The 26,692-nt window shown below is 36.8% G+C and overlaps 3 protein-coding genes across 15 annotated transcripts in view; 1 reads left to right on the top strand and 2 right to left on the bottom strand.

Annotated features, from left to right (window-relative positions):
* Window positions 1-421: 421 nt before the first annotated feature.
* LOC123880983 (serine/threonine-protein kinase tousled-like 2) overlaps window positions 422-26,692 on the bottom strand; it is a 46,716-nt gene continuing 20,445 nt past the window's right edge. For 6 of the 12 annotated variants that reach the window (XM_045929446.1, XM_045929450.1, XM_045929445.1 and 3 more), the window contains 13 exons: window positions 13,697-13,787; window positions 12,714-12,866; window positions 11,609-11,769; window positions 11,397-11,489; window positions 10,719-10,859; window positions 9,996-10,201; window positions 8,413-8,659; window positions 7,096-7,247; window positions 6,135-6,278; window positions 4,785-4,932; window positions 3,344-3,594; window positions 2,507-2,726; window positions 422-888 (listed from right to left, as the gene is read on the bottom strand). In XM_045929446.1, the coding sequence (XP_045785402.1) occupies window positions 694-888; window positions 2,507-2,726; window positions 3,344-3,594; window positions 4,785-4,932; window positions 6,135-6,278; window positions 7,096-7,247; window positions 8,413-8,659; window positions 9,996-10,201; window positions 10,719-10,859; window positions 11,397-11,489; window positions 11,609-11,769; window positions 12,714-12,866; window positions 13,697-13,787 (2,202 nt within the window). In that variant the 3' untranslated portion in view covers window positions 422-693. Of the gene's footprint in view, window positions 889-2,506; window positions 2,727-3,343; window positions 3,595-4,784; window positions 4,933-6,134; window positions 6,279-7,095; window positions 7,248-8,412; window positions 8,660-9,995; window positions 10,202-10,718; window positions 10,860-11,396; window positions 11,490-11,608; window positions 11,770-12,713; window positions 12,867-13,380; window positions 13,788-13,876; window positions 14,538-16,221; window positions 16,333-26,692 lie in introns of those variants that run through there. The other 6 variants (XM_045929455.1, XM_045929456.1, XM_045929457.1 and 3 more) reach the window with 5 other exon arrangements.
* LOC123880985 (putative nuclease HARBI1) lies at window positions 18,781-20,791 on the top strand. The gene is made up of 5 exons (XM_045929459.1): window positions 18,781-19,424; window positions 19,535-19,725; window positions 19,835-19,967; window positions 20,085-20,226; window positions 20,400-20,791. Exons 1-5 carry the CDS (start codon window positions 19,200-19,202, stop codon window positions 20,789-20,791), a joined length of 1,083 nt encoding a protein of 360 aa, XP_045785415.1. The 5' UTR covers window positions 18,781-19,199.
* LOC123880986 lies at window positions 22,713-24,725 on the bottom strand. 2 transcript variants are annotated; one of them, XM_045929462.1, is made up of 6 exons: window positions 24,444-24,725; window positions 24,241-24,304; window positions 24,024-24,156; window positions 23,734-23,916; window positions 23,387-23,429; window positions 22,713-23,153 (listed from the first exon to the last, which is right to left on the bottom strand). In XM_045929462.1, the coding sequence occupies exons 2-6, from the start codon at window positions 24,300-24,302 to the stop codon at window positions 22,759-22,761; spliced, it is 816 nt and encodes a 271-aa protein (XP_045785418.1). In that variant the 5' UTR covers window positions 24,303-24,304; window positions 24,444-24,725; the 3' UTR covers window positions 22,713-22,758. The 2 variants fall into 2 exon arrangements, with proteins under 2 accessions (XP_045785418.1, XP_045785416.1); XM_045929460.1 differs by having other exon boundaries at window positions 24,241-24,725.

The raw sequence follows: 26,692 nt of genomic DNA, 5'->3' as shown, positions 1-26,692 counted from the left end.
CCCATTGCTTCCATGGATGCCGCGGCCTCATGGAGAATTCTTCTAAGGCTGCTTCTCCAACAGAGATGTGCTATGTTACGTTGCTATGGATGCGTTTGATATGCACCAATCATATTTATTAGTTCACATAGCTTAGCACTAGTGGAAACGGATTCAACTAAGATATGTTTTTATATGGAAGGATACGTGCTATGGATGCCTGCTATGGGCCGTCGACAGTGGACATCGTCGTCGCACAGCTACATAGCTTAGTATTGGTGGAAACAGTCACATATTTTCGTAGCGCAGATTTCATATCTTCGCAGCATAGCTGCATAGCACATCTCTGGTGGAAAGGCACCCTCAAACTCCTATTCAAATTTTTGCATAGGAAGTCAATAATAATTACTGGATAGGGATTAAGTGAATAAATACTGCAGCGTTATTTTTAACTTTTTTAATAGGATTAACTTATATAATATGTACGGGACATGCTCCCAGGGATTGCTTTCCAGTGATAAACGGATGATAACCATTCATAAATGGAGAATCACATTCTATCACCTGCTCAATAAATACAGTCAACAATAAGCATAATCTTAAACAATTGAATCCGTAAATGATATAGTCATTTTACAAGTGTAACGCGGTTTCAGTTCGCGGGACAGCGGGCGGGCGCGCCGCGCGCGGGCGGCGCGGGCGCGCGCGGCGCGGCTAGGACGACGAGCCCGCCGCGAACAGCCCCGCGCTGAAGGCGGCCGGCGCCGCGCTGGCCGCCGCGCCGCCCGCCGCGCCACTCGCCGCGCCGCGCGGCTTTGGCATGGGCGGCTGCAGGTACTCGTGCCGCGCCAGCCCGAACACGTCGATGCGCTCCTCCTTGCGGTACGCCAAGCACGCGCGGATGAAGCTCTGCGGAAACACGCACGTCTCAAACACGTCACCCGAACAAAACGGCCACTAGCCGTATTACAAGATTAACCCCACTTTGGATGCGTACGAAAACAAACTTCTAAGTACTATGGGAGCAGACAGACTGGGTATAAGTTTGACTAATTCGCACTAAGTCTGCGCGTTCCCATAATAGTCGGAAGATCGGGATTGTTACTAGGTATTCATAGGTGTTCGCGCAAGTCAAATTCGAATGGAAACTCATCCAAAGTGCGGCTAGCTTCTATCTACTATTTATTGAAAAGAAATATAAAATATAAAGTACAGTATTATTATGAGTATGTTGTCTTCACAATTGATTTAAAATATTTTTTATGTATTTGATTTTTTATAATAAAAGAACCACAAAAAACGAATACAGCTAATGATGGATTCCATGCATATATTCAATTTCTACAATCGCTTGACTGAATTTATGGTGTTCTAGTTACAACTGCATTTTAGCCTAAGGTAGGAAAACAAGTGATGATCAGCGACGATAGCGGTAGCTGTCAAACTACGTGGGAGGCCAGAGTGGCGATAGTCGATAACGTCACTGTAGTTATCAAACTATGTGGTAAGTTCTCATGAGGCTGGTTCGGTATCTGGTATTATGTTTGTGGTTTTCCAGGTTTCCGTAAAAATATGTGGTTTCATTAAAGATTTGTATCCGAGTCTGTGTAACTTCAAACTTGGTAAACGTGGAAAGCGCTATAGACTTCTCCTAAATATAAAAAACCCCTTCGGGCTGACAAAAAGATAGAAAATGGCAGTTTATAATTAACCAACCAGATCAAGAAAGACTGCAAAATAGCGCGCTTTTCAAAGTGATTTATGCTCCCAAAAATAGCATACATGCATGACGTGGAATATTACAAATAGCATGGCACTGCGCGATGCGATATTAATTAAAATAAACTGACGTACGGACAAAATAGAATAAGCATAAGAATTTGAAATCATACAAATACGGGAAATAGAAATGTGGTTAAATATGTGAAATATTAAATACCTCAACAGATAAAGTTTCTGTCAGCCCGAACAATTCGTGAAAAAAATCAGATTTCGATGTCCCCCTTCACACAAGTCTAAATCATATTATATCCTATGGTAGGTACCGGCCCTCGTATTGGATAATACGAATGTATAGATAAAGATGGATCGACCGCTGCTAAAGTTGACTTCAAACTATGGAATATAATATAATATATAAATATCGCTCACCCTACTTTCAAATGTCACTGTTCACACTTAGACAGTGACATTTAAAACGTAGTTAGTTTTAGACGTAGTTAGAAATCAACTTTATACCGGCTTGAAGTAAATACCTATGTATCGCTATCCTATTTTGACAGCTGAGTGAGTAAAAGGTTGAAAGCCATTGGTGTCCTCTCGCTCTAATTTTGTAGTCGAAGAGCGATAAGTAAGTACTTGCTTCAAGTAGGTATTAGAAGCGCTCGATCTACCTTTACCTATATATTCGTGGATATCACTGAACTTGAGTATCGATTATTCAAATAGAAAATTTCAAGATAGGGGGCACATTACTCAGTTTTCTATAGGCAGCCAAAATAAAGAGAACTAGTAAAATTGCACTCACTTTAGCCTCATTACTGACTGTGGGTTTGTTGGCAAACTGAACTTCAGTCGCCTTCAGGATCGTGTTCTCTTCTAGGATAGTGGCCTGACTCTGGTTGTGGCCGAAGGGCTTCTTGCCGTACAGGCACTGGTAGAAAATGACGCCGACACTCCACACGTCCACCTTACTACTGATCTTTGGTGGGTTCTTGCCAACTACAAAGCACTCTGGTGGCAAGTACCTAAAAACGAGATTATCAATGTTAATTTTTGGAAGATTGTGTCACGAACTTAACCCTATGGTTCAGCTCTGTGCTATAAGATCTAGAGGGGGATAATTCATACTCATAATACAAAATATGCGAAAGTGTGTTTGTTTTTGATTTGTCTTTCAATTACGTTGCAACGGATCGACGTGTTTATATTTCTGGGACAAAAGTATCCCTGTCATCAGGATGCAAACGTTTTCTACTTTAATTTAGTCAAGATCAGGGTTTTGTCTGATTGTATGTATTTACGCTATAAGTATGGGAAGTGGTGGTAGCCTAGTGGTCAAAACTTTATTCGTGAGTTCTCAGGTTCCAAGGATGCACTTCTAAATTTTGAGAGTTACGTGTGTTTTAAAATTCAAGCCATTAAATATCACAATGAAGGAAAACATCAGGAGGAAAGCTGCAGGCCTGAGATGTCTCCACAATCTTCTCAAAGGTGTGTGAAGCCTGACGATCCGCACTTGGCCAGTGTGGTGGACCCAAGCCCTTCTCATACTGAGAGGAAACCCTCAGTGATCTGGTAGTGGGTTGAGATGATGATGATGATGATAATGATTAGTATGGAATCATACATAGACACGACTTACCAGTAAGTGCCAGCACCTTGGCTGGTGAGATCCATGCCATGGTCGGGGTTGTAGTTCTCTTCGTCCATGACCTTGGAGAGCCCAAAGTCTGTGATCTTGATCTCCCCGCACACGTTGCCCTCCGTGAGCAGGATGTTGCCGGGCTTCAGGTCGTAGTGGATCACCGGCGGCTTTATCTCGTTCAGGTACTTCAGCGCGGACACCACTTGCATCACGATCGACCGCGCTTCTCGCTCTGGGATTGTCTTGTGCTGGAATCAACAACATATATCCTGCAAAACTGATAATATAAACCAACATTTAGACAATATGCTTAGCAGGGATACCTAACTGGGATAATTTCACTATGTCAGACTTTCAGAGCGCTTTAGGGTAAAGGGGTATGAGTTTAATGAAAACTGCCATACCCTTTCCAGGTTAGCCCACTTTCATTTTATACTGCATCATCATTCATCAATTACCATCAGGTGAGATTGCAGTAAAGGGCTTACTTGAATTTGATAAAAAAGGGGCTCTCGTCTGTACGAGAGACTTTTGTCCGCGGAGGGCAAAAATTCCTGATCCATGTAGAAAAAATGTTTGTCCAGAACTCGTTACGGCCTCAACGCACACGGTGTGCAATCATTTTTTCGTCGCAAGTTTAGTGAAGCGCACGCTATAGAAGCAAATATTTTGAGATAACGTTTACTCAGAATTTTATAATTTTTGAGCTATCCTGACTGAGATTATTATTTCTGTCTTATTGAGCTTAATAAGAATATTCATTGTACAATAAACATATTCTCAGAAATGATACTACATATATTGTCGCAGCCTGCACAGAGTGCTGGAGGCAGTGGTAGAGTCGTGTCTGACGTGCCTTCCCGTATAACGAATAATGTTATCCGAACAAATATTATGAAGAGGAGAGATTTGTTTGTAATTGATAAACTTTTAAACTACTGAACCGATTTTAATTATAATTCTTTCACCAAAAGAAAGCTACTTTATGCATAAATAACATAGACTATTTATATTATGTACATATCATCAAACAATCGAGGGAAACCGCGCTGATCATTTTATTATTTCTAAAAGAAGAGTTGTTGACTGTTGGCGCAAAAATGTTAACCTACTACTCTAATCTATAGATTGTAACCTTGCGAAAAAATTCCATTCTTTTATGGCAGTCTATCTGTCTGCCTATGTGTCATTTTGATGTGTAATTTATTGCATAATTAAAATCTTTAATCATTATAATGCATTCATAAATGTTATTTTTATTACTCATGTAACATTGCTATTACAATCTAGATTCCACTACAGATAGAAGATAAGATTGTTTAAACAAATTAACATTAATAATTTGACGATAATGAATGGAATAATACAAGGTATTGGGGATTCTACTTGTCTTAAGAGAAACAAACAGCTTTTGATTATTATGATTGTTTTTCTGTACCTGTTTGAGATAAAAGTCGAGATCATGTCCATTACAGTATTCAAGAACTGTACAAAATGAATTTCCGTCTATTTCAAATACATCGTAAAGCTTCACAATCCGAGGGTGGTCCAGAGCCTTGTGAATGTTGTACTCCCGGAGTGCATGTCTGAAACAAACAGAAACAATCAAATTTAACAGATCTAAAACCTTGTTTTGAATAATGACAAAAAGGTCAACTTGGCAAACTAATTAAAACAAGCATATTTTGTAGTATTGCAAAAAATTACTTGAGGAAAATAATTTATTAAAATACAGTTTTTATTATCATTATATTTATGGCAGAGTCTTTTTACCAAACTGTTCATAGAAACAGAATCCAATTCGCAGAATAAATAAAGTGCTAATCCTTTTTTTACAGTAGGAGATACAACATAAGGAACAATCTGCATTTTACATCGACTTTGAACTGGTGTTGCCAGTTCTCAGTGTAAAATGCAGGTCCTATCGACAATTTCACTTTATACTATTATTTCATAATATGCAGTGTGCAGTTCAAGACAGTGTTACCTAGTTTAGAAAAATTTGAATCATATCACATACACTAGTGAGGCTTCCCCTATACTGGCAGGTGTAACTGGCAGGTGTATACAATCACTATTTAGCATTATTCCTTCATTCTAAAAGTTGTAAAATTAAGATACCACCGTTTTACAGTTTACAGATGATATTTTAAGTTAGTACTATTGGTACCAAAGCCAAATCATATTTTATTTTATACTTTGGTACTTATGTACATTTTGAGATTCTAATGGTGATAATTTAACGACAGTTAAACCTAACAGATATTGCTACAAAATTGATTATATAAACGTAAATTATTATTATTTATTATACATAGGAACCAAGCAGTAGTCTGAAACTTGAGTGGGACAACTAGTATATCAGTATGTGGTTTTTATGTACTTGTTTAACAAAAGTGACCATAATGATGATAACGATAAAGCATTATTATCATACAACTTGATTGTACCTAATTTTGATTACATATAGAACAACAGACGTGAGATGATGATGATTTAGTTTTTAAAAAATCCCGAAGGAATACTTTACTTTTCCGGGATAAAACGTAGGTATACAGTGAGATACCTTGTAGTTGCATCCTGGAAATGGGTAACTCACATTTTTAAACATAGATATCTAACTGATGGTAATCCTCTGATTGATTTGAGTGTGACAGAATAATGCCTTGACCTTGATATGTGGAGATTGACCTTAGTATAAAAAAAAAACAATAGCCAGCAACAAAAATGGCAGATGTAAATAAAAACATCGCAATTAGTTGTAGTCAGTGCCGGCATACAGACTCACTTGATGTAGTTGGCCTTCTTGTCCTCCTTCCAGTCCTTGTTGAGCTGGTGCACCTTGCACGCCGTGTAGCGCTGCTCGCGCAGGTCGAACGCCTTGTGCACCTCGCTGAAGCCGCCTTTACCCAGCAGCATTAGCAGCAGGTACCTGCAACAGGCACGCATTTTTTAAAGCTATCTTATAATTTTTCAGCAAGTCATTTTAATAGTTTCCTGACTGTGGTTTGCACTGCATATTTTCAGCACATTAAATTGAATAAAAACTGCCATTATGATTTTTAAAACATGTACCCAGTGACACTCGGGCTACCAAGACGAACCTATGTTTTTTTTATAAATAAATACAGGTATTATTCCTACTGGAATCTTTTATAATATAACAACTGCCGACTAGCTATAGCCATACGATAAATAATGTTCTCATAATATTCATTGAAGGTCATATGGAATCTTTATTAAAAACAAAGTCCAAACAAACAGTATAATGATTAAAGAGCAGCAAATGCAATAAATATGACTCTCATGTTTAATAAAGTATGAAATATTGCTAAATTAAAGAATCATAGACATTTAATTAGTATAAAAATGTCTCAGTAAGCATATTATATATTTGTCACATACAAAATGTATCAAAACAGAAAAATATTTTTTTTAAATGAATTAAAACATATTGTGATTCTTGTGTGATTTTTATTTTGGTTGTTCTTATCATTAGTAAAATCGGTAATGAAATCAAGAAAAATGTTGTATAATTTCATCTGTATCTTGTATTGTATTCCTGTTTATATGTGTAATAAAGATATTAAAAAATGTCAACATTTAGTATTGTTTTAGAATAGTAGCTTATTGAGAGAGTAGCTCTTTAAAATGGCTCCAGCATTTTAAAGAGGAGGATTCTCAAGAATAAAATATCAATATTTTTGTTTTCATATCAAACTCTTACTGTGTTAAAAATATATCCTTACCTTTCGGATAACACAGGATGCTGTGAGAATCGACTTTGGTCTTCATTGTGTATCCGCTTTAATTCTCTAATGTGAAGATTTCTCTCTCTTTCTAGTTTTTCCATTTCTAATTGTAAGTCTGCATCTTCTTTCTTTAAGGCACTTTGCCTTAGCTGAAACAATAAGGCTTACATCAGTATTGCAAGGTGATAGGTATCAGTATTAAATTAAGTAAATCCATACTAATATTATAAATGTAAAAGTGTGTCTGTCTGTCTGCTATCTTTTCACAGCCCAAAAGTTTAAACGATTCTGACAAAATTTGGTACAGGGTTAGCTTATATCCCGGGGACGGACATAGGCTACTTTTTGTCCTGGAAAATCAAAGAGTTTGCACAGGATTCCTAAAAACCCATCTGCTTAACCAATTTATAAGAAATTTGGTACCGAGGTAGCTTACGTCCCTGTAATTGACATAGGCAACTTTTTATCCCAGAAAATCAAACAGATCCCAAGGGATCTTAAAAACCTAAATCCACACGGACGAAGTCACCGGCATCATAAATATCATTAATCAGAAGGAACCTTGCTGATTGTTAAACAATCAAAGCCAAACATACTAGTACTGCAAGTCCATGCTCGATTAGAACCTCAGCAGTCTTCTAAGCCTTGCCAGATTAAGATAACTACTCAAATTCATTATTTGGCAACCTTTATAGTAATGCATGAGTCATGAAATACACAAGTCAACATTGTGCTGTGCGGAAATAGGCCCAGGAAATAGAAGAACTCTGTAGCTGCACTGAGAGGCTGCGGCGCACGTCGGCGTGGTGGGCGCGGCACGCAATATCTCATCACTCTCCTAGTACTCTTACTCTTACTCTTCTCTTAGGTGGCCACGGCGGGCCGTTGTGCAGTGGCTGCGGTGTGGTGGGCACGGCATTCTAGAGACATATCTTCAATATTTCATCAGCTTCATAGTAATACTGCGTTCTGGGCAGGGGGTCGGGTTTGAGGAAGGTGGGCGCGTCCATGCCGAAGTGCAGCGGCAACGTGGTGTGGTGGGCGCGGTGTGGTGGGCGCAGTACGCTAGACACATACCTTTAATATGGACTTCGTCTGTGGTGGCGTTTGCTGGCGCGCGTGTTGTGACTTTTTGGAGTGTTTTTTTTGTTAAAACTGACTGGAAAGCGCTCTAAGGGGGTGCCGTGCGTATGTCGGCGAGCGCCGGCACAGACGGGGTCCATACTTGTATAGTTTAGCTAACTTGTTACAAATAACTACAAACTTGACATTGGCTAATCATTGTAAAAGCCAGACGAGAGAGAAAAAAAATACCTTTAATATCTCATCAGCCTCGTAGTACTCCTGCGACGTCATACTGGGCAGGGGGTCGGGTTTGAGGAAGGTGGGCGCGTCCGTGCCGTTGTGCAGCGGCTGCGGCTGCGGCGTGGTGGGCGCAGACACGCTCGACGTGCGCTTGCCTCGCCCACCACCGCCTTCACTGTTTGACGGCCTCTTCTTTAACAGTAGCTTCTTCTGTCGGTCTATCTCCTCTTTCTCTGCTGTTATTTCCTCTTGCCGCCTGGAATGGGAAGAAATGATTATATTTTATTATTTATCAATTATTATGGGCAAATTCAAAATCACTCAGCAAGCTACAGAGAGGTCTATGTTAGGAGTCTTCCTGAGGGATAAGATTCGAAATGAGGAGATCCGCAGGAGAACCAAGGTCACTGACATATCCCAAACTATTAGCAAGCTGAAGTGGCACTGAGCAGGCCATGCCTGTCCCAATTTTATGATTTATTCTCACATCCTCGATCTTTTCTTATTATATATTATCTTTCATCGACATTTTAGTATCGCGTGTCACCTTGCGCGTTTGGGTCGCATACGAAAAAGGTGGTAATATTTTGGTCTACAAATATAATTATTATCGCACTACACTATGTGATAATTCAACTGTTTATGGGTAATTCTCACCAAATCTCGAAATTCCGTTCCGGTAAATTGATAAAAATTATTGGTAGAAATTTGTATTTATTTTTTATAAATTATGTTGTAATTATGTTACTAAATTTTACTTATATAGTGGTCCCCACAATAAACTTTTTTATAAAAGTTCCTTACGTACTCACTACCAATCAAAATGAGGGAATGACGGTGAGGTAATGACGAAATCAAGCATATTCAAAAAAATCTCGTGACATAACCTCACTTTGGCAAAGATTTTTTTGTATAATTGACTACTCCCAAAAACTTACTTTGTGGTATAAATTAATAATAGTTAAAGTACTAACCTTTTGTTTTTATAAGATGTGATGTAATGACGATCACAAATGTAATCTTTAAAAAATAGAAGTTAAACCTTTCCGCAACAAAAACTCTAACATCCAGGCGATGCAGTCGCCATATTGATAAATCGACTGTACCGTCAACTATCAAAAACTATTGCTAGCGTTCATGTTTGATTAAAAGTGCGTTCATAATATGACTGTCACTAACCGTGTGAGGAACTGATTTAATTTTCTGGGACACGTGTATATTTAATTTTTTAAATTCTGGTACATAATTTATAATTCAAATAGAGAGTATTTTCGTAAATCTGTTATATATTTAATCAATTAGTGAAACTTGCGTCATTTAAATTGATTTTTTTGTGTATTTAAAAATATAAAGGTAATTCAATCTGGAGTTTGGGACATAGTGAAGTAATGATTTTAGGGGTATTCAATAGAATGTATTTTTTTTTATTTACACATGTAATTCCGAAATTATAACCGACACTCTTAGGCAGAGTAATGCAGATTACAAGGAAATAATAGTTACCGTTATATCTCTAATAGGTTTCTGTCAAAACTGTAAGGACAAGAATTTCGAGATTTGGTGAGAACTACCCTTATATTAATTCTGTTTACCTTGTGAGTTCTTGAAATGCATAGCCATCAGTCCAGTTCTCTTGGAAGGTAGCGCCAACTCGTTGGGTAACAAACTGACCAAGCCTTAACCTATTCTGCATACATCGCTGTCGTGCTTCCTTCTTTTCAATAGAACTTTTTTCATTTAATAATTTTTTAACCACTTCTAGACATTTGTTTATATGTGATTTATGCTGGTCTATAACCTAAAAATGATAAATAAAGTAATTACTTATTAGCTTATACATATTTCTTGAAATCATAATTATGGCTTAGGTATGGGCATTTATATTATTGCATATTTCTATCATTGTCATCAACTCATGACTGGCCCATTATTAAGCATGAATCTCCTTTCAAAATGTTAAGGGTTTAAGTCCCTTGGCCATAGTCCATTATGGCAGCCAAGACTTCACATACCTCACATACCTTTGAGAATATTATGGACACTCAGGCATGCAGGTTTATTCACAATCCTTTTTCTTGTTCCTGGTTTTCCTTCACCGTTTATATTGACATCTCAACCTATAATATAATATGGACCTACTGTAGGACATCTGCCACTTTTCAGTACCACTGACATGCTCTATCAACATGCTAACATCTATAATACTTTAGTTATATTCATTAAACTGTTAATTAAACATTTTTTACACTGTGTGAAAACTCAGCAAGATTAAGGACAAACATTGAAAATAACAACTATCATAGTTGCAGTAGTACCTTGCTCTGTGCTTGAACTTGGTGTTTTAACTCTTCATTACTTCTTGTTAATTCTTCTATTCTATTATTCCTTACTTCTAAGTCAGTTGAAGCTTGAGTTTCTAACTCTTGTATCCTCTGACATGTCATTTCTGTTTGAATCTGTCAAAGGTTTGCATATTTAACAGCCGAAATAAATAACCAATCCAATCTGTAATCTGTCATTTGTTAAAAATTGTATGGTGTTTTCTGACATACGACCACATCACGTTATTGGAAGGTTATGGATAGATTGATTACTAATTTTGGCCATATGAGTGTAAAATTAAATACTAGGAATCTAGTGTGAATTGTAAATTGGTGTCAATAATAATATTCTCTTGATTGAAAGCCAATTTGAATGGAATCTAAAGCCAAATAGCCAACATATTAAAGTGCACAAGAGTGTGCACAGAAACAGGTGCATTTCCCATTCCCTCACTCTCCCTTTCCAAGAGAACAGCAGTCCAGCAGTAGCGGGGAGAGATCAGGTGAAGGAATATTGGCTTTACAAAACAGGGTTATGACACTGCCAAGTTCTACTGAGAATATTTTCTTGATAGAAAACCCCCATGCTGTGCCACCCGAGACTCGAATCTCATCATCAGAATGAGCTAACCACTAGACCAAGGCAGTCAAATAAATCATGATAGACAGTACCTGTTTAACAGAAGTGAGAGGTCGCTGTTGTGAGGCGGTTCGTAAAAAGTCACCTCCCGAAGGCAATAATGATGAAGGTGATGATGGTGGGTACTAGAAATATTAAAACATTTTCAACATAAGTTACCAATATAAGTAAACAAAAAAAAAAGAATCACACACAAAACCACCATTATTGATCTTCGAGATGATAAAAATAAATTAGGAATTACCATAGGATAGTTAGCGCCTTGTGGCGAAGGTGACTTAGCTCCTGCAAGCCGAACAGGACTGGACGAAGGGTGCTTGGAAAAATATTCTCTGATATTTTTATCTGAAGAGTTATGCCTTTGTTTACCGCCGCCCCCTCCACCACCACCTACACCTTCCTCACCTGGAAACAATTACAGTATTAACAACTTAACTTCTCTGAACACTACATGCTCTCTCTGTTTACAAATTAATCTATTTTCTATATTTGTAAAAGAATCTGACTGACTGACATCACAAACAGCTTGTGTTGTTGGGGTCGTTTTTGTCTTTACCATGTAGACCTCCACTAAGGAATTGTCATATGAATGCAAATGAAGCCTGGGTGGGTCAGCTAGTCTACACTAATTTTACAAAGGGGCAAAGTTTGTTAGTTTAGTAGAGTCTAGGGGGTAATTTCTGAAATAATGATCTCATTCTGAAAGTTATTTCACTGATAGATAGCTATATTCTCAAGTGCTATCACTCTAAATGCAGAAGTGTGTATGTTTGTTGGTTGATTGGTTTATTAGTTGTCCTTCAATCAAGTCGCAACAAAGCAACAGATCGATGTGATTGCATGGATATTGGACATAGTTAAAGACCTGTAAATATATGGAGAGTGACATACTGTGGAAAATCAAATTATTCCCACAAGATTTTAAAACAGTCCACAGAGATAGTCACGGGGAAAAGCCAGTATGTATTACATATATAAAAAATCAACATACAGCTTAATATGACATGTAGGTTCTTTATATAATGTAGCTCCACACTAAGAAAGGGTTATCAGAAATTCCAGCAAGTAAGCAGGGGGTTCTAAACTGATAAATTAACAAAATCCTTACAAATTTTCCAATCAAATTTACTTGATCTAGATTCTAGAATCTAAATTAATCAATATTACAGTGAGCGGAAAAAAGTAGCCCAATCTGAACTCAAGGCAAGACTAGGCATTGTACAAAAATAGATCTGATCCAGGCTTGTGTATATCTTTAGTCTATGACCTACGCAATCCGCCATGTTGTAACTTCAGATTGGACAACTTGTTTTGCATGCACTATACTTATTAAAATAAAGTTATAGTACCTTTCCGTTTTCTCTTCCGTTCAGGCATTGCTATAGTAGGTGTGGCACCACTTGGTGGCACCAAAGTACTGCCAGGAACTGAATTTGAACCTCGCATAGCAGCAGACTTTTCAGGAGTCAATGCATCCACTTCTTTATCACTATGTGAGGATCCTGAAAGGTCATGGGGCGGTCAGAAAGTGATTCAATGGATGCATTTTCTTAATCAACTAAATACATTGTAGAATTTTATTATACAAAAACAACTTAGCAAGCAATCAACTGATCTCTGTCTACATAATAGACACCTAAGAATGATGAAAATTTAAGCTAAGGCATTGTCCAGGACAGTAAAAAAGAAACCTTTAGTTCATAACAGAATTGGAGCACTATTATGAAGACAGGAAGGTACTAAAATGTATCAAAATAACATAGGCAAACCTGGAGGGCCTCTCTACTGGGATTTTATTAGGTTCATAATAGGTATTTTGACTACAGTTGATAGAACTGATCAGTTGATCACTATTACCTCCATTGACAAGCATCAACATTAAAGTTAATACAAAAATATAGGCTATTTTCAGTATATCATTTGATAGATAGGTATATCGTTGCAATGTCTTGGCAAATAAACAACAATATGTATTGGACACAAGCTGTGTATGCTGGGAAAATGACATAAACTCACTTTTCGATAAAGAGCTGAGCAGACCGATGTGGTTCACGTTAGTTCCACTTTTATAGTCATGCATAGTGTCACGCAATAGCTTCGGATCACAGGAGGAAAGATTAAACTTTCGCAGTTCCTATCCGGCATTATACACAAAAAGTTGACGTCACACTCCTTTTGACAGCAGTTATCCATAGAAGTTTTGTCCACAAAGTTTGTAAATAAGGTTAGCCTTCGAAGAATTTGTGTCTTGGGAGCGTGTAATGCAAACACTTAACTTCACTGATCACATCACAAGGTTAAACTGCACTTGTATCACTTAAACACACTTTACCTGTGCTCATATTGGAGTCCTGATTAAGTTGTGGTTGCCCCGTGTTGACAGTAGTTTGTGGTGCCATCTGAATTTGTGACCCAGCTGACATCTGTAAAGAAAGATGGCGTCTTTACATACGACTCGCCCAGTTTATTTCTATTTTCACTTGGTTTCCATCAATTTTAGCACTCAACTTACACTATTTACATGTTATGTACAAAGGAAAAAGTCAATTTTCTCTAATTTAGTTAAATTTTCGCTTCAATAATCCGAATAACCTAACTTGTTTGACAAGTAGTAAACGCCAGTCGACTCGCGACAATCGGATACGCATCCGCGGGGCGGCTTGAGGCGGGGGGCTGGAGAATGGAGATCGTCACGAAGTTCGCTTCGCATGTAATAATAATAACGACGGGCGAGGCGCCATTTTACAAGGATACAAGGCCAGAAGCATTGTTAATCCAATAAAACATAACACTGATACAGGCATAAATCCTAGTTTCGTTACTAACGTAAGTAGGTACCTACTTACTTCGCAAGATTGCTGTGAAAGGTACGAATGGCATTCGTAGAACGGGCGGCGGGTCAATAGCCCGTAATTGCAAACTAAGAAATAGAAGATCGTAAAATTTTGCATTTGCAGAAAATAAACATCACCAATATACGTTCGGGACGAACTTTGAACAAATAATTCAAAGGGAAAAAGTAAGTATATATTCAGATGGTCACTGAGAGCATTATTGCAATGAGACTATGTACAAAAGTAGCCAGAATGAAAACTGAAATTGACTTGACCGATTATTCCCGCAACGAGGACCGAGGTGCGGTAGCTAGCAACGGCGGGTGGCGGGCGGAGTGCCACCGACCTGCCGCGAACGAGTACGTGATATCGGCGCTCGTGCCCCACAACAAACTGCTTACTGGACGTGTTACGTAGGCGTCTGTGCCGCGATGTACCAACATAAACACAGATACGAAGGTACATACGTAGGTACGTATACAGCAAGCTGAAGTATCGGCAGAATTGTGCGACCAACGTGCGATAAACTTTACATTATTGAAGTAACATTTCCAACTCCAAGCTACCTAGGCTACCTAGCGATTTAGATCAGAATACGTAGTAAATAATAGGTAGTACTAGCGAATAATTTAGCAACTGGAATAGTTAGGTTAGGTACATTATAGGTATTTCAATGCTATATAGTGGAAGTGACATCGCTGGCCGTCTAGCAATTAAAATGATGATGATGGATATGGTCCACATGAATGTAGGTATTTTTTTAAAATCTCGAGACAAGTCTGATTTTCCAGAATAAATAGTAGCCTAGTCCGTCTCCAGGATATTCAAGCTATCTCTGTACTTACCTACCAAATTCGTCAAAATATTTTGAACAGATCGGCCGTGAAAAGATAACAGAGTTAGAGAAACAGACACACTTTCGCATTCATTAATTAGTACCTGTATGGATAAACAATGTACTTAAGTATGTAATTCTAAAAACAGTAAAGGCACTATCTGTGTGCAAAGAGTAAAGACAAACCTATTTTGGGGGAAAAAACACTAAGGAATTAACTACAGATCGAAATTTCTTTATTAGAAACCTAAATAGGTGTGATCGAATTTTGCGGACAAATAAGAATTTTTAAAAACTGAACAAGTTTCACATAAACCTTTATAAAAAAAAAAACGGTATAACTGTTGACTACTAACAAATAATGCAAAACTCACAGGGTTCATACCCACTATCATTCACATAAACTTGCCTACACATTGCCTAATCATAAGAACTACTGAATGTTAGGAAATGCATGAGCTATGCGTAATCAGGGTCTTTGTTCTATTGTTTCTAGATGTTATTTATATTACAGATATTAAGTATACTAGATAATCTTGATAAACCTTATGAAAAACACATTTTAGCAGAACAGTCGACAAAGCTTGTTAATTTGCATAAGTATTTATGCAGTAAGTAGTTAATATAATAAAAGCTGCAGTCTCTGAACATACATGTAAGCTTGGAATTGGAGAAGATCCTATCAACCTACAGTAAATACCTATCTCTAAGATCAACTAAGAGGTAGTATTAGTAGACAAAGAAATTCAAAATTTTATCTAAAACGAAAAATTTGTGGAAATCGATGTAAAAAATTGGATCTTTCGATTTGACGTAAGAATCAAAAACACATATCTACACTACATAATATAACTAGTATTAACTACCTACTTGTTAAATTACTCTTTCGATATTAAATCATCCAATAACTAGTATGTAATTGTAGTACCTATGTAGATTATATGTTTTAATTTATTACAGAATCAGCGGGCAAACGAGAAGACGAGTGAACTGACGAAGTCACCCAAGGGCGTTTGAAGAACGAAAACAACTGCTTAAGCTTAGGAAAAGTACTGTTAATACCGCCACAATGAGAATCGATACTATGCTTCGTGAACGACAGTCAAACCAAGTAAGATTATTCCATAATTTATCAATCCCGGCAAATTATTAGTAAAATTTTAATTTATCGAAGGGTAAAAAACAAACCAATTGACAGTGCAAATAGAGAACGAACAACTTTTTTCTAAACAACAACGCAATAAACGGTAAAAACATATCAAACAGGCATATTAGTATTATCATTGTAACGTTGCCGCTCTGCACTCCCTCCTGTGCCTCCTGCCCCCCGCCTCTCCACCACCAGCAGCCCACCTCCTTACTGAACTAACAACTATGGCACCGAAGCCGATGTTTAAGCGAATGCAACGACTGATTCAAAGTTACGATAAGAAAAATATTGTATCACGTGATTTAAATAAAAGTTAGAAAATATTATCGCCTTAGGTATGTTCTGGCAAGGCTAAATGACGTAAGTATGTATCAGATAACAAGTTTTAAAGTAAAATCTACAAACTACCAAGTCTTAATTAATTTGCTGTTTTTTTCGTATTTTTATATCTTCTCTTGATTACTAAATATATTGATACTTTGCTTAAATCCTTTAGTTTGTCTTAACTATATAATCATTTACCACGCAGTAAGCACTTATTGTTGTGCCTATATTTAGCACACCTAGCACCAGGCGAATGGAAAGTTAGCGAGCTGGCAACAATATTTTATGTACGTCGATGCATAATATATGTGTCTATATGCGCCTAGGTTATGCACATAATTGATCCGCGTTGGATTATAGTATTTAATAGAGTTGTTTAATTAAAAACCATATAATTAGTGTTTATATACTTTACAGAAACTTTTTCAATAACGGCAAATTGCGTATTATACGCTGAAATTTGAAATATGCATGCATGATGCATAATCCATACCTACCTAGGTGCCTACAACAGATATCAACGAAATTATTTTTATAGTGCTCCTCATTCTGTTGATATCCAATCTCGTTTGATAAACAGCCTGCTCAGTTATTATAACCAATGCGAATTTCTAATCTTTTGTTAAATATTTATCACAGTCTTAATATTTTATGCATTTAACTTAATGCGTCATAACAGAATATTGTGTACCTACTTCATATTTTGTATCACTTGAAATAAAAATGGATGAAATCATCATTTTATAATCACACCATACTTTGGTCAGTATTTGTTTGTATCTTTATCTGATTCATAACCATCAAGATTGTGATAGGGGCGTGTGCATAAATGTACCTAGCGCAGGAAACTGCGTCTCGATGTTGAAGACAATCAATACTCAGTCACATCTCTGTCCCGCATTCATTGTGGAAGCGCAGTTCCGCGGACCCCGAAATCCCCTCTTCCGGTGCGGTATTCAACCGCGTGCTGTTTAACCCAATTTTCTAGTGCGAGGGGTGTACAGGGCCTGAGGTGAGAGAGGGGGCAGGGAAGGCAGGGCTCGGCGCAATTTCAGCCACAAGTGTGCAACGCCAACGAGGCGCCACGAGATTCGAATCAGACCCTGCAATATTGATTATTTCTGTTGCTAGGCTTTCATGCACTAACGTCTCCATTTTATGTTTCACAACACTTACTCGCTAATGACTTAGGTACGACATCTAAATGTTCTAACAATTTCAATGCGGAATTCCGTAATGAGGACGGGAATTCTTATCAAAAACTCGAGAATACCTACTAGAAGTGAACATGATAATATTGAACGTAATGTTAGGTTTTCTGTTTTCATTAAATTTGAAAATCTGAATCTCAGAAGGACATCATGCCACCAACACGCTACACTTTTCAAATTGTACCTACCTATGCAATGTATTATGTAAACGTCAATTATATTAATTATCATGAAAATAATTGAAATTAGTAGGTATCAAAACCTCTTCAGAAAAATTCAAGAATCCTCCCATTGATTTCACAAACCTTAAATCGATGAATCCCCCAGTGAAATCGAATCAAAAGTAGAATACCTAAATATAGAAAAAAAAACAATAAAGCATTTAAAATGGAAAAGAAGAGATAACTTTTAATAATGCATTTACTAGTGAAAGGGCGAGCCAAAAGTTAGATTTTCACAAAAATAAAATGATACTTTACGCGTATTTACAAATTGAACAAGTAATTCAAGAATAAAATATAAAACTGCAAAAATATAGTTGTCAAAAACTGATGAACAAGAAAACAACTAAAATTAGCTAGGTAGGCACTTTCTGAAAATTGAGTAGAGTTTTCATGAATCGTCAATAGGTACAGTAATTCTTTCCGTTCTTACCGATAAACTGCCGGATCCACATTCGACTCCCCTCACTTAGAAAGCAGCTATGGAATTCTAAGTCAGATGTTTACCTTAAGGATAAGAAAGATCCGCAGGAGAACAGTTAAGGTCACAGTCAAAGCACAAACTATTAACAAGAGGTTGTGGGCAGGCTTTGCTTGTCGTAGGAGCGATGGTAGTTGGAGCCGGAAAGTACAATAGACCGAGGATAAAACCAGAGTGATGTGTTAGAATGAATCTGAGGATCGCATATCGGGACGCTTATTAATAACCTCACACATGGTACTTATGAGTTCTGCACCAACATGTTAGAAATGTTTTATTACTTGCATATATACTATAATAAGTTGTTGATTATGCTGACTTTGATAGCGTACCTAACTAGAACGAGCTTGATAAGAGGGCCTAGACAAAGTCACATTCTATTAGCGATGTCGCTAGTAGAAAAGTCCAAAAATGTATGGGATTGACATTAGCTATCGAAATGTCACGTGGTCTAATAGAAACGAATCGAAATTTGCTAGACAATGTTAATTTAATCGATTCCATCGTACGAATAGACAACTGTCGAACGACAATTCACTAGAGAAGTGTCGACAATTGCTAGCCAAAGTAACATTTTTGACAAGCGTCATCGATAGTTAGCGATTGCTTTGATGGAAACTCTAGCGAACGTCAAGACCCTGTAGAAAACGCAATAAATGACATTGAGTGGATTGTTTTGAGTAGCTTCGTGTAAAATTTTGTGATTTATTATTGGTTTTTTGCATTATTTTGTTGTTCTTTTTTGTTTTTAGTCGGTAAATTTGTGTTAATTGTTAAGAATGCATACACTTCGTTTATTGTGGGCAGCACATAATGAAAGTGTTTGGTTAAGACGCCAAGAAAGATATCGTGCCCGGCAACGATTGGAGCCTATTGAGGAGATGCCTGAAATGCTATTTATAGAACGGTTTAGGCTTAATAAATCAGTTTTTAAAAAACTTTGCCGTGAATTACGGGCTTCAACCACATTAAAAGGCTCACGGGAGATACCCTTGGAAATAAAGGTTAGAAGTCACTGAGATGTATTATTATGTATTTTAAATGCTATATTACATAAATACTTATGTTTTATGTCTTATGTACAGCACGCTTAAATTTTTATTCTATATTTTAGGTCCTTTGTGCTCTTAGTTTTTTTGCAACGGGATCTGACCAAAGAATTGTGGGGGTTAGCCATCATTTGACGCAAAGGACAACAAGCCGTTGCATCAGAGAGGTTGTCGACGCCCTTAACCACAATGCCATAATAAAAAAATGGATAGTTTTTCCTCAAACACCACAAGAACGCTCACAAATCAAAGAAGAGTAAGTGGAAATCATGATTATCCTTTTGATTATTGAGCAAGTGATGAGAGCTTATATATTTTTACTTAAGACAGATCACAATTTTTACTTTGGGTGTGATTTTTTGTAGGTTTCAAAGAAGATATAATATACCAGGCGTTATAGGGTGCATTGATTGCACCCATATACCAATAGTTAAGCCCTCTGAATCTGAACATTTATATTTCAATAGGAAAGGATATCATTCCTTAAATGTTCAGATGGTGAGTAAAGAAAACCTACCTAAGACAATTTTTCTTTTACAATATAAGAATATGAATAAGAAATCATTATTTTGCTAGAAATATGGTATAATTTGTAATAATATCTAATGTTTACAGGTATGTAATCACAATCTAGAAATAATTAATGTCAATTCCAAGTTTGGTGGAGCCTCACATGACTCGTACATATGGGCTTCCAGCGAAGTAGAGACGTACATGCGCTCAGTGCATCAAAGCGGGGAACGTGTTTGGCTACTAGGTAACAAAAAATATAATACCTTTATTATTACTGGTTGGTTGTAGCCAGCACTTTGTACTTATGAAATTTAGAAAAACTCCAGTTACATTAAATTTACTACTTTTCTTGTAGTAAAACTATTATGTACCTAACTATAAAGAGAGATTATATTTTGTATCAATGATTGTTTTTAGGTGATTCTGGCTATCCTCAGAGACCTTGGCTGATGACACCTATATTGGATGCTTTGCCTGGGTCTCGAGAAGAGACGTACACAACACGCCACATACAAGCACGGAACTGCATTGAGCGCTGCTTTGGATTGCTGAAAGCACGTTGGAGGTGTCTACTTAAAGACCGAGTTTTGCAGTACCATCCTTGTGTTGCTAGTAGGATAACACTTGCGTGCTGTGTATTACATAATATCGCATTAAAAGCACGGTTACCAGCACCAGCTGATGTCCCTTCTACGCAATATAATGATGGTATTGATTATTACTCTCAACCAGCAAGCTCCAATGTCAGCAGCCAAATAGAGCTAATTCAAGGAAGAGCAATGCTCAATCATTTAATTAGTAGACTATAAAGGGGTAACAAATGTAATAGTAACACAAAAGTGCCTTCAACCTCAAACATAAATCTCCATGAATGCCCAAAAAAAAACTGTGCTTAATTATTTCTGACCAATTATGACTGACTTTGGCTCCTGTTTGAGCAATTATGTGGAGCATTCAGTGATAAACAAATGTTTTTAAGGGCAAGTTTTGACTATCTAATTAATAGTTTTAAAAAGGAAAGCTTAGAAATGAACACTAATGGAATCATAATGATTGGGGACAGTTTAATTATAAATATGATATATTTTTTTTAAAAGTTGTTGAATTTATTGTATTTACATGATAAAACTCACTGTAAATTTATTTTATTGCCCTTCCTTACTCCAATACACTGAGTAAGGATACAAATGTTAAATTTAACAAGCTGCCACAGAAATGCTGTACATATTTATTTTAACATAAATATCACCAAGAAAATCGGTTCAGCCGTTTGAAAGTTATCAGCTTTTTTCTAGTTACTGTAACCTTCACTTGTTGGGGGTGTTATAAATTTTTAATTTAAACTTGTTTATAAGTTTAAATTGATTGCAGACAATTTGTACCTGCCTAAAAAATGTAAGCAACATGTAGCTTCATTATAAGCATAATAGTCTAATTCAAGATACATTTACATGTTGTGTCCTAGCAAAGTCTATAGTTTGACTATAGACTTTGCTACGACATATATGTATATAATATAGTTTGACTATTATACAAACTGTAATCTAGTACTAATATTTCTGTCATTGACTCAAGTAATAGTAAGCCTATTACCTGTTTATACTAGATACTTAGAAAAGAAGTTCTGTAAACTGAACCGTTGTACATCAACATATACAATATAGAGTCTCACAGCAAATAAATAATTAATTTGATGTTGTATCTAAGGCATGAATAATATAATTGGTGTAATGGTAATAGAAATTAGAAGATGTATAGGTTTAAATACTTTTATTTCTTTTATAAGAATAAATGAAACTTAACTAAAAACACAGAATTGAGTATTAGCCTGATAGTTTTATATAATACAATACTTAAATAAAGTTTTTAAAGATTTACAACACATGGCTATTTATCTTTTTTCAATATTATCCTAACTAGTCTTAGGAAATATATAGCTTTAAAGTTTTCTGTTAGACAAAGAGAGCGCTAATGAAGTGTGACTACAAGACAGTAGCTACATAAAATTTTGATAAAAAAAATTGGTTTTAGGAACAGACAAACACAGTAGCATACATGCTACATATAATAATGAATATCAACAATTTGACAACAATCAAATGACCAATTTAAATCAAATTAGGGAGCAGTGTTATTTTAAAAATTAAATTTATAATTAAAAAAATTAAATTAAATATAAAATTTTAAGTATCAAAAAATAGTAAGTATAAAGCAAGAAATCAACATAAAGTTTTTGTACAATGGGGTTAATTCTAGCAAACAATCTTTGAACTAGAGTATTACCAGAGTTAAATACAATACTATCCCTTTCACTGTGGTAAGCAATAAAAGACTTGTCAATTTAGTTTAGAGATTATTTTTACCCAAATATCTAGATACAAACAAACAAATACAATATACTATATATAGATGTATACAAGTAATCTAAAACAAATGTCCAGATACAAATATCTAGATATACATCTTTAAAATAAATAAAAATACTATAGGGATTGGTCAAAAATCAATTGAATCAAGTAAATAACATATATATCCGTTGGGAGGCGTCGGCCGTGGCTAGTTACCGCCTGATCGAAAAAGGCCTACTGCCAAGCGATTTAGCGTTCCGGTAATTTGAGGATAAACTTATTATCCCCTTCCAAGTTAATTAGCATCCATCTTAGATTGCATCCTTAACACTATTCCTTTCTTAACACTTATCGACATTGGCGGAATTATTGCGGAACACAAAGCCGCAGTACTAAGAACCATAGAGAAGAATAGAAGAAGAAGAACACTATTCAGTCTGACCTCTACTTTGCAGATAGTGCTGAAGGAATGATTCAGCAATATCTGCTAAGCGATTCAGGACACTGGTTCTGTTATTATCCGCTTCTATTCTTCGGCCTTCATTCGCCACCCGTCTTTCCTCCAATTGAAGACGGCGCTGTTCAATAGCCGCGAACTCCCTAGCGGCACGATCGAACGGCGTTAGCGTCCGCCTTCGACGCGCACCCTCACGTCGGTGACGAGATGGCTGCGGAGATGGAGGAGGGGTGAGGCTCGGCGCGTAGGTATGTGACGTGTCAGGAGCTGTTGGCTGATCTATGTTAATGGGAGAACGTGTGGGCGAGGGAATCACTAATAATGGTAGTGGCGGTGATGATGGCGGTTGTGAGATAACATCCCTTCCTGCAAATCAAATGTATGTGTTTCAACAATGTGCACTTATAAAAACAAGCAAATTATTAAAATAGAATAAAAACCCGACTGCTTATATGATATCAACTGAAAATATAATAGCTAGTGTTTTCATACAAAATTTTCTAGCAGATGTCATCAATCAGTCAGTCAGTCAGTCACACAGAGAACAATGTGCATTAACTATTTTGTTATACTATAAAACTAACACTATTAACACATACCATCTTCAACACCATCATTGGTTCCAGGTACAGCTGGGGGGCCCTGAAAAATATAAAGATAATAAGCTAACGCTGAGCTATACACCCATTTGGGGTGGTGTCACAGATGAAAATGTACATTTGTATGCTGTTTTTATCTGTGACACCAACAACAAATAAATGCATTTCTTTCTAATAATATTATAAGTTATTTATATACCAGATATATATTAACTGTAATAGTTGGTATTAATGAGAGAGTGAGATCTATTAAGTACAGACTTGTGGAGCAACCCCACATCCATCTACATATTATTTTTTATATTATATGGTAACTAGTCAATAAAATTAAAATCATATTTACTAACATCAAATCCTTGTTCATCTATCTCCTCATGCCCCTCTACCGCCAATGCTCCAATAATTCCTAACAGCCTTGTCTCCAAAGCTGTTAGATTTGGACCTCTACTAGGGCCACCGCCAGTGCCGCTAGCATGACGGCGAATCATGAGTGCCTTCTTTTTAGTTTTAGATTTCCAGTCTGCCCAAACCTTAAATTTAAGTAATAGTTTAGCACAGTGTGATAATAAGTAATAACAGCTATTTTAAATTGAAGTTTATGTAATATATGTACAAAGCAGAGTATATCAATAAATACCTTTTTCCATTTTTCTGGAGTCTTATTTACCCCACCGCCAATCGAGTTAAGGAGGTTTGCCAACTCTTGCCATGACCGGTCGGCTCTTAAGCGGCCTTGAGCACCTGGCTGAGGTTTTGACAAATCCCCGTGGCTGAAATATGAGTTACAAAGACTCAGTCAGTGTATAGGATTTCAACTTTCTTAAATAATATGACGTATTGAAAAAATATTTTACCTTTCCATGTACTCCAAAAGAGCCGAAAACTGCTCACCACTAGCCCGTGCTCTGGGTTCCATTTCTACGCGAGAAAACAAAGACATTTTGTCAGATACATAGGTACATATTTGTTTTTAAGATTTCGAAATCTCTAATTGCCTAGATAAAATCTTAGGTATACATATTTTATTTATAACACACAAAAGCACTTTGTTACTTACCAAGAAATATTATTTTTAACAAACAAACTAAAGGTAACAAAATTTACTAAAACTAAAATAAAGGTAACAAAATTTTATAATAAAAACTTTCGAATTTAGCCACCGATCATTGGCGATACAAGTTGTTGGTACCTGTGATTTGACGTTTCATAACGAAATACCATAGACAAAAGTTATTTTTTATCGAAAAGACTAATGGAATAGGCGATCGCTAATCGCAGGTAACTTTGTCTAGCAGTCGAACGGCCCTTTCGTTAAAGCGATAGCGAATGAAGAAATGGAATCGCTCCGAATCGAATGCCGTTTGTCTAGGCCTGAAGGTCCATTTTGAAGTTAATACATTCAATCGTTTCCCAGATACCTAGTTGTTAATCAATGTATACCTAGATAATACTATATTATTTGGCAGTTTTCATAGTTATAAAACTAAAAGTGTTCGATGTTAGTTCAAACTTTGTGGATCTTGAACTCCTGTCTTTTCCGATATGCTCACACTTTCAAGATTCACAAGTAAGTATAAAAAGGTTGAGGTTGGTCCCCCCTCAAATAAAGTTGTTTAAAGCTTTTCATGTCTAATTCTTAGCTATCCAATCCAATTTCTAATCTTCTTATTAATATAGTTTTCTGCTTTAGGTCATCGATTTACGTATTATTATTTGTTAATTTTAAATAAGTTAGTATTTTTGATTCCGATAAACCAAATAAATATAGAAAAAAAAAGTTCACGAATGAATACCAACAATAAAATGGCCTCACGATAAAGCCAAATACAACTTTGCAAGCCAAGCCAAACGAGCGTAGCGAGCATGCGCGGCGGCGTTCCATTCACAACAAATGACGTGTCGCCTTGGGCGATCCGGCTGGGTAGTGCGCTCTACTTAACGCTTACTTTTAAAGCATTTATTATGAACTATGATACTTTAAGCTTCCAATAACTAGAATTAAAACCAATTACTTATATACTGTTTAGTGTAAAGGCATATTAGTAAAGAAACTAAAACACCGGTTGCGAGCCGGCCGGTACGGCGCAGTGGGTCAGGCGAGGCGGTACGGGCGGACCTTGCAATGTCGCGGCGTGACGCTCAGCTGACGCATGACAGGCCGCCCGCCGCCACCGGCCCCCGCGACGCGCGTTCATTGCCTCCGCGGCGGTCTGTGTGAGCTGACGCTCCGTATGGATGTACTGCTGATTGTACGCGATGTACTAAATATTTTCACAAGATTTTACTTTCAAAAATTCTACGATGAATGGCAACAGCGGCGGCGTTATATTTAAATATCTGAATATCGAGTGTGCCTGAATTGAATAGTGAATCTTATTTCAATTATTTGTGAGTGCGATTTAGATTTTTGCTGGAGTGTGGTGACGACCGGTGCGAAAGGTCGGGTTGTGTAAAAATAACTGCGGAACCGGGCGGCTAAGCGTGGAATGAGGTTCGGCGACGCATTGTAGCCAAGGCGGGGCGAGGCTGTGTTCGCCATGTTATAATTTCCCTTCGCGTTGAATGTGCAAAGTGCAACCGTCCGAAAACACTGCGCTACGCCTTCTCGCTTTTCTCCGGTGCCTTCAAACACCCACACATTGGTTCATTATTACCTGGAACGCAAGCTACGTTCTCGTGCCGTTTATGATTTCATCTTAGGAAGTAGGAACATGAAATTCATTATTGTGTATAGCACATTAGTTCTTACTGTAAATGTATAATAGGTAATGTGAATATTTATTGCAGCTATAACAACAAATAGGTAGTAAAATTTTCAACATGGCCGCCATGTAAATTAATTAAAAAATTAAAAAGTACATAATCTTGTACGGAGGGCGTACCCTTTGTGGGTGAGTCCATTTTGAAAATTTTATTATTTGTTATCATAGCGGCAGTAGAAATACACATTTTGTGAAAATTTCAACTCTCTACCTATTACGGTTCAACAGACAGCTCTCTAACAGACAAACGGTCGGGCGGATGGATCGACAGCCGAAGGCTTAGTAATAGGGCCCCCTTGGCACACTTCTAGTAAAAACAGTATGAAGTTCATTTTAAGTTGTTGTGAATTATTCATAATTTGAAGAAAAGTTTATGATTAATGTTGAATTAAAAAAAGTCACCCCTTTACTTTGGGGACAGTTTACACCAAATGAACCCATATTAAGGGTAGATTTTTTATTATTATTTCTGAAGTGGTACGTTCATAGAAGTTTTTAGAAATACTCAGATGCCATTGGCACCATTTTTTAATTTTTTTAAAGT

The sequence above is a fragment of the Maniola jurtina genome, chromosome 3, assembly GCF_905333055.1.
Source record: "Maniola jurtina chromosome 3, ilManJurt1.1, whole genome shotgun sequence".
Taxonomy (NCBI): Eukaryota; Metazoa; Arthropoda; class Insecta; order Lepidoptera; family Nymphalidae; genus Maniola; species Maniola jurtina.
This window is presented reverse-complemented; position numbering and strand designations above follow the sequence as displayed.